The 8,753-nt window shown below is 33.2% G+C and overlaps 1 protein-coding gene across 1 annotated transcript in view; it reads right to left on the bottom strand.

The window, feature by feature from the left end:
• The window catches only part of LOAG_17159 (patched family protein), a 10,514-nt gene extending 7,164 nt beyond the window's left edge, over positions 1 to 3,350 (bottom strand). Inside the window, exons 1-5 of the mRNA XM_020449818.1 lie at positions 3,053 to 3,350; positions 2,542 to 2,716; positions 2,218 to 2,337; positions 1,584 to 1,694; positions 1,051 to 1,265 (exon numbers count right to left, since the gene is read on the bottom strand). Coding sequence (XP_020306589.1) covers positions 1,051 to 1,265; positions 1,584 to 1,694; positions 2,218 to 2,337; positions 2,542 to 2,716; positions 3,053 to 3,231 — 800 coding nt within the window. The 5' untranslated portion in view covers positions 3,232 to 3,350. The remainder of the gene's footprint in view (positions 1 to 1,050; positions 1,266 to 1,583; positions 1,695 to 2,217; positions 2,338 to 2,541; positions 2,717 to 3,052) is intronic.
• Between the last annotated feature and the right edge of the window lie 5,403 nt (positions 3,351 to 8,753).

The following is an 8,753-nucleotide window of genomic DNA, read 5'->3' on the forward strand; positions in this document are numbered from 1 at the left end:
AATGTTGCAAAGAACTTATGTACAAATGTCAAAAACCTCTAGTCTGCCAGTTATCTGGAATGTTAAACCATTTCCACTATAAAAGAAGTGAGGATCAGTCATCCTGCCGGTCAATTACCAGATCAAAAAGTTCCACCAGTCATTCAATCCTGATAGCTTCCGCAATCACTCAATCCCTTAATTCCCACAGTTACATAATCCGGCAACTCGTTCAATCACTCAGTCGGGCGGTTCGTGTGAGTACTCAAGACGAAATACAGTCAGGCATCCAATTTCGACTACAATTCAACGGCACGAGCGCGACAAGACCGTTCCGCATCCTTTAATACTTATTGTGTATTGTTCATTTCGTCCTTATTATTGTTTCATGCGATTATTGTACCATACCGTATAAGACCAGTAAAGGTTACTATCAACGTAGAAGAGTTATAACAACAAAAAATAAACTACAAAATCATTCCCCGACAAACATAGATTAGCTTATTCGGATACTTGAGAATAGATATTATCACCACTGTTGAGATTCTTGCAGAAGTACAAGTTAGTTAAGCTTAAATAATTTAATTGTTCTAATCGAACTTTCTTTTCCGAATTCTTTCCATCGAAATGAATCTTTATATTTACACTTTTTTTTTACTTTGCTTAGGCCTTTTCATTTTTATCCATTGTTGGCAGAAGTTTGAAGGAAGCAATGGAGAGATAAATAATTAGAACAACGCAAACCAGACTAAAAGCTTGTGTGCAGAGATGTCTAGGGATTGATGAGGCGACAAGAAATCAAAACTTAACAAGACGTATCTTCAGGATTTTGAATGTCTCAGATATTTCAAAGTAGGGAAAGCATTGTCGTGCAGAGTTAATCAAATTAGTTCTGTTGGAATGGTCCATTGCCAACTTGGTTAGTGAATGTCATCCGGGATGATTATACAGCTGTGATGAAAAAGTTAATGTTAATGTAGCATGCAGTCTGCGTGATATCTGTATTCACTCACTTCATGACCTTTTTATACGCTGTATTAGAAAGGTAGTGGAAAAAGAAGGAAAACTTACTGTTGGAAATAATGGACGATACCCAATTCGTACAGTTGTGTTTGCTTAACTGTCCAATCACCCACTCGTTCTCCACGATACATAAGTCTGATCATCTTTGCCGATATCATATTTGTGATAAAAGGAGCATAATTAATTTCTTCCGTAACAGAACTATTCATTTTATTGTCCACTGTTAGAGTATCGTTTTTTAATTGTATTCCATTGAAATTCATCTGGAATGGTAATGATCTGAAAAAAATCCAAAATGTTTCTTTTTCAGCATTTCAAGCAGCTCATAATCAGGATTGTTCGGTTATTTATTGATAGTACATAAACTCCTTTAAAGAATTTAATGTTGCAGTGTCAAACCCTCCGGTGAATCCATTCAAATGGTCCGATTTCCGAATCGTCCAATTTCATCGATCAACAATTAATCATGCCTTTTTGGATTGTTTGAAACTTTCCAGTTCATTTACATCAGCATTACCTAACAATTGCCATATCTGCACTACGGTCGGATATCTGATTCAGAATTAAGGGTTATCCAGTACCTGTATGTTGAAAGCTCGTCCGTACATTACGGAACTGGGATAATTCAAAGAAATTCGATCGTTTAATGGCTGATGAGCACGAAATTGTTCCAATTGCACTTCAAAACCATTCTGTAAATTATCACTACTTTTTTAATTTTCTATAATTTTCTAAGTAGCAAATTCCCTTTGTTTGAAAACTTTCCGATATTTTTGAAAAAGAATTCCATTTGCTGGATTTCAAGCCTTAAATTTTATAATAGTTTAAATCACCGCCTTTTGCATTAATCCCATATGAAACCTAGAGATTTGCTATTTCTCCAAATTTGATTTGACGTGTGACTAAAAAAATCAGCTAAAAGCTATAACAGTTGCATCATTTAGTTGTAGTATCATCAAAGTGGAATAAAAATGAAAAGGATTTTCATACTCTTTCGTTAACAGGTTCGAATTTAGTGTATAGGTCAAATGGTATTTAAATATGCGAAAATAGGAACTTTGAATTTAAGGTTATCGATTGTTGATTGATTATTTCGAAATGCATCTTAACAAAACGAAATGAAGTTGTAAACTTCTATTCTGGCGAGAAAAAGAAAATATGGTTTTTGAGCAGTAATTTCCAAAAAAACATATTCACAATTAAAAAGAAAATTACATGAAATTGCTGCAGTGGAAGATTAAGCAAACAGAAACTGCGACAAAATTCATTAAAAGACTCTTCCTTATTAAGAATATGATTGTGTATTGTAAAATTATTCGAAATCAATTCATCCACCTGGAAATGACATTTTTAACAGTTATCCGATCGTAGATTACAAAAAGAACCGAATGGTTCCAATGTCTTCAGAGTTGAAAGGAAATTCGATGGAAATAGTAAGAAATATGTGGAAGATGGGTGAAATTTAAAAACTCTATGAAGACAGAAAAGTTTGTCTCATTACGATCTTGATCTATCCTTTATAATTTTCTTTGTTCTTACTTCAGCAGCTTCTTTCAGTATTTCCGCTCTCAGCACTGAACCACTATCTTTAGCAACGATAAGAGCCATGAGAAGAATTCCTTTCCCTTTATGATTTGTAAATTCTTCCTGTATTGCATATTCTTCACGCGATCGTGCCCCATACGGTACGAAACCCATCAGATCATTTTCATAACTGCAATTTGGAGGAATACTTCCTTCTTTGCAATCTTAATAAGTTAGTAACTAATGAGCATTTGCTAAAAACTGAAATAATCTAAAATATGCATCAAATTCTAATTATCCTTTAGTTTTAATTTTTCTCTCAAAACATTTGTGATAACATGTCGCTGTTTGAACTTTTGTTATTATCAAAGAATAAAACAATGGTATGAATTAAATCGAACTCAAGACTTAGAAATAACTGTTGGAAAGTTTAAATTTAAGGTGAATTAAAAATAACTGCCAAGAGATTTAATTTTGAAATAAATTTATTCCTAGCTGAAATTAATAAAACAAAAAAAAAACTAACGGTGTAGTGATAACTTTGGCGGTGCATATAACAGATATTAAAACGGAAATAACAATTGCGCCAGTGATATGATCGGCTAAAAAATACGACCAGCGCCTGTGTAGAAAATTAACAAACTGAACAAGGCGCGTTTGATTCCCAGACTTAGTTGGAAATGAACAGAAAGAGAGTAAATGCATGAATGTTAAACCAGGGAAATGCTAATTTTGTCACCAATGTGAAATGATCTGATCAGTATTCTTCTTTTGCTCTTTCTAATGAATCTTTTATTCGTTCAAGGTTTCTTTCAATCTGGAACAGAAAAAAGAAAAAATTTTCAGGAATGTAATTCTTCTTCATATGTCATAAAGAAAAAAGACAAAAAAAAGTGAAATTTGTGATTGTACTGCAGCATAAACGTTCCACTTATCAACAATTGGGTATGACGGCAATAACGAATATATTAACGATGAAAAGAAGCCAGACAAACTGTGGAAAAACCAAATAGTTATCGAAGCTCTAAAGGAAACTGATCGGACGACAAAATGATAATGACAGGTTGTTGCTGTGAGTTCATGCTCAAACATTTGTATTAGATAGCCATTACCGAGGAAAATACATTTAAAAGTTTAAATCAATTTGGCATAAAGCAGTTAACAGAAATCCCTAATAGGGATCGAACTTAAAAAGAGAAGCATAAGACAGATACAACATAAAACAGGTAATGGTGTGCTATCCTTTAATCCAAATTTATAAAAAATGCCGCTATTCTAACCTCTTTAGCGATTAGATTGATTCGGTAAAGTTGCAATTCTTGAATAAATGTTGAGAAATTTGTTTATTTCTTAGTGATTCAATAAAGTTACGATTGACAATTTTTACTTGCTTCATTTAATTGTTCTACCTTTTCGTTCAGAATCGAAACAAAAAAAATTCAATCAATGGCGCTAATCCCTCAGTCAATAAATCGCTTTTTTAACGAAAAGTTTGGACAAATGTTTATCATCCAGTTTTTCCAAGCAAAATGAACAGAATATGGTCGAAAGTATTGCATCTGATGAATTCATCAAGCCTTCTGAAGTAATATTCATCGGACAAATGAAATTGAAACAGTTACTGGAATAGAACAGTCAATTTTGGAATTTTCATATTCCAAGTTGGCATAAATATAATATCATTACATCGGAAGCTTTTTTTTCGTAATCTTTTTCCTTTGCTTTTAATTGTAAATGAGAAGCGCAAAAAGTAGAGACCGATGGCGCAGATATTTCTGCATAACCCATAATGATGGATGTCCTAAACCAAAGGAAGAAAAAACACAATATATGATCTCATATGCTTAGCGAGGATTAATGAACAAGGGAAAAAATATTCGAAAAACAATCACTGACAAACGCATCACAAAAAAAGGTCACCATGAATGTTCAAAGCAATCCGTAGACAATCTGTGGATTACAATTGCTATCACTGTGTCACTACCACTGATTTTATCAAAACATTTTAGTGAAACCATTTATTGTTATAGCTGCCTGCGTCACTGATATAGTGGACTTCTTCAGTTTTCAAAAGGAAATCTAAAAAGTCTTCCATGCATTTTTTTGGGAAAATATTTGAAATCCATATTATATCTAGGAATTAAGCAAAACATTAGCATTTTAGATCTAGTGGAATTCGCAATATTTTCAATTACCTTTGCTGATGACGCACATTGAAATGATAGCCGTAGTTGTGCTATAGCATTCATTATTAAAGAGCAGTTGACGAGGAAATGAAGAAAAATATTTGTACACCTTCAAAACTAATAACGCATTCAAGTGCCTCCTATGTCTGTGACATTCGAGATTTTTGAGAGAATCCAAAAGACGGTTATGATGCGCTGAAGAGGTAGGAAATTTTATCTAATTTTATACCTCAACGGTTCCATTATCCTCAATTGAAACGGAGGACAATATTGAAGCGTGGAATAGGAATGAAAACTTCGCTTGGTCCCACACGTGTATTTTATAATTGATTCAAAGATCGAACATTCAAGAATTAGAAAAAAAAGTGAAAATGCCAAAGTTTCGAATCGAAGTAAAAAGAGCGAGAAGGACGAGCGACACTTTTATGATATTCTGATGATCGTGAAGATCACTTGGTTTCATAAATATTTGAAATACCGAACCACCGATGGCGCAAATCATTCGCTGGGTGATGGAAACAAACCTCAGTTACTTTTTCGGCGATTAATCTTGACTTAAGTTTCGAGATTTCGCATCGTAATATTTTACTCGTTCTTAAAAAAAGAAAGTATGTGACAAGTTGGATTAATCCGGATCTCCCCGCTCTAAAACTTATCTTCCTGTTCACCGCCACAAATAGTCATTTGAATTATTTCTCTTCAGATTGACTGCGCAGAAAAGAAACAGCACATCAAAGTTTGTGTTGACTTCCTCCACTCTTGATCTCAATGAATTTCGAAGTGTATAAGGAAAAGAAAGCAAACGTTTCCTTTCTTGATGAGCACAATTTTTGAAATGATTCATTTAATATTTAAAGCAACTGTTGCTTTCCTTCACGACCGTTTGTTATTCAAAACAAGTTTTTATTTGAGCGCATAGTAGACTCTATTGTTGATGTTTGAAGGAAGAACAAAAAAAAAAAAAATTGATCGAAAATAATTATCAAAGGGTTAATCTAATCAAATTTAAACATAATCATTATGCATTAGGAAGTATTAACAATAGCAATATCAATTCTCCTGTTGATTTCATTATCATTTGGAAATTTCTTGTTGTAAAAAGAGGTCTTCGACCTCAAAAGCACAATCATTGTGTGTTAACTTTAATGAATTTGAGTGAAGTGAGAAGTGGGAAAGAGGAAATGTAATAACCTTCCAGACTTGCTTAGGAACATCTGGAAAAAATAATAAAATTTATGATTCAATGAATGCCTAATAGCATCAGTTAAAGCTGATTACATTACATTAATCGTGGAAATACAATCGAAATAATAAATTATACCAAAATTTGTTCAGAAAAAAATTACAGTATGCGGGAGGATTTCGTTATCTTTTGATTTAGTATGAAGCAGCAGATTTGAAACTTGTAAGATTGACTTCAAATGCAGATTAATTTGAGAAGATAAAAATGATTTGAAAAAAAGTAAAAAATGAAAAAAAAGAAGTAGAAAATCAAGGAAATTTGACCATCAAAAAAAGTCCGGCATTTCATTTGCATTTTTTCTGGTGGAAGCACCGTATTCTGAATAATTTTTGCGATAACTAATTAATCGGTAAGAAAATTGGTTTATTGCCCGTAGTAAATGATTGCAATTCAACACAATAAATAAGCAGATTCAAGCAGTAACGATGTGCAACATGGGCTTCAAGATCAAACTTATTTAGTCCGAGATTTTGTGGTTAAAGAATTCAGGACAAAACTAGTATAATTATCAGTTGATTTGATTTGCAAGGTTGCTGGAAAAAAGACTGGAAGTAAAGTTACTAAACATGTTAGGTGATAGGCCATGTGAAAACGAGAACTAATTCATTTTCGAATCAGGTGATTTCTTAATTTGCGTCATTAAAATGTTTGGAGCATAAAATTCACAAATCATCCATCTAAAAAAAACAATAAACCGAGAAAAAGAATTTAGTCAAATTTCTTCACTCAAAGTGGAAGACAAAGGAGACATAAAAGTATGAAGAAAATAGAAATTGATGAGTGATTCCTATATTGTCGATTTCATATTATTCAAATTAAAAGAATTAAAATATTTTGCGATTAAAAAAACTAAAATAACTTCACGCGTGAAGAAATGTAAAGAACTGATGCGATGGGCAGAAAAATGGCTTGGCAAACATATTCCAAGCAGATTCCGCAGAAAACTACAGTAGAAATGTAAGTAACCTTAGGGGTGGATATCTATAGAAAACACATTCAGTCCGAAATACAATTGTGAACGGACATAAACAAACAAGCAATGAGATAAAAACATAAACGAATAAATAAAATCAAACTGTCACTTTTGTAGCCTTTATTTCATTAATTCCATTTGACATTACCACTTGTTCGTTTACAGCGTAATCAATTAAGATGCAAGTAAATTGTTAGTATCGAATCGAATGAGATAGCTTTTTACCGTCTAGAGTTCAAAAATGTTAAGGTTACTAAGGCTTGATGAATATTGAAGTCTAATGATTCGTCACATAGAAGCCATCATTTTCCATTGTTTTTCAACAGTTTTTTCCTCATTGTAAGAGAAATGAATAAAGAACAAATCAGCTAAATTAAACTTGTTTGGGATTTAAAATATGAAATAAGAATCCCTTATTAATTCTTACGATCCCCTACAGAAATATTGAAAAGGAAAGGCTACCATTTTAAAAAGTGATAATACTTTTCTTCTTTATCCAGTTTTTAAGGGGATTGTCAGGACTAAGATGACCATCCTCTTAGCACAGAAATGTCAGATCTGTGGTCACTTTTAGTGGAGAATAATATTCGAATAGATCGTTAATTTCTTTATTCGGCGCACCTGAAAACTAGTTTTATTTTCCAGTGTAATTTCATGGTATCTGATAGTATAATCAATGACATGTCGTGTTTATCGCAGTGATTATTGCAGTGATAATTATGGTCCTTCTCCACAGATACCTCACTGTAGCGGTGGAAAAGCATGTGTATTCTAATGAGGTTGCGAGCCATGCTACCGGTGCAATCATGCTTCCGCAAGGGGTCTCCCATGCCAGACAAAAAGCATGCCAACGTACAAGGTAGGCTCGTTGGAACCATCCCAGGATTAGAACAATCTCTAACTCCAAACCAGAACAAATAGAGTTTGTTTAACCTGTAAGACCATTCATTGTCTAAAAAAAGAATACTCTAACGAGACCTACATTCTAAACATTTCACTACCAGCCTCATAGTTCAGTAGGCTCTGGCGGATGGACCTAAAAGGACCACATCTATAACGCTTGCAGCAAGCGTAGCTATAGCCTCTCCCAAATCTTTATTTGTAAAGCCTAGCCGTGATAATTGATGAATGATGAATGGTGATTGATTGATGAATGATAATGATGATTGATAAATGATGATGACAAATGAATGAATGAATGAATGGATGGAATGAATGAATGAGTAAATGGAATGAATGAATGAATAAATGAGAGAACGAATAAAAAGAATGGTGATGATTGGCGACTGATGAACGATTGAGTGAATGAATAAATGAATGAATGAATGAATGAATGAGTGAATGGATGAATGATGAATGACGATTGATGAACGATGAGTGATAAACGATTATTGAATGAATGAGTGAATGAATGAATGAATGAGTGAATGGATGAATGAACAGAATGAATGAATGAATGACGAATGACGATTGATGAGTGATGGATCAATGAACGAACGATGAATGATAATTGATGAAGGATTGAGTGAATGAATGAATGAATGGATGAATGAGTGGATGAATAAATGAATGAATGAATGAATGAATGAGTGAATGAATGAATGAAGGAGTGAATGAATGAATGAACGAGTGAATGAATGGATGAACGAGTGAATGAGTGAATGAATGAATGAACGAGTGAATGAGTGAATGAATGAATGAACGAGTGCATGAGTGAATGAATGAATGGTGATGATGACGATGAATGAATGAATGATGAATGATGAATGATGATTGATGCATGATGAATGATGAACGATTGAATGAATGAATGAATATGGATGGA

This window comes from Loa loa (genome assembly GCF_000183805.2).
Source record: "Loa loa unplaced genomic scaffold supercont3.46, whole genome shotgun sequence".
NCBI lineage: Eukaryota > Metazoa > Nematoda > Chromadorea > Rhabditida > Onchocercidae > Loa > Loa loa.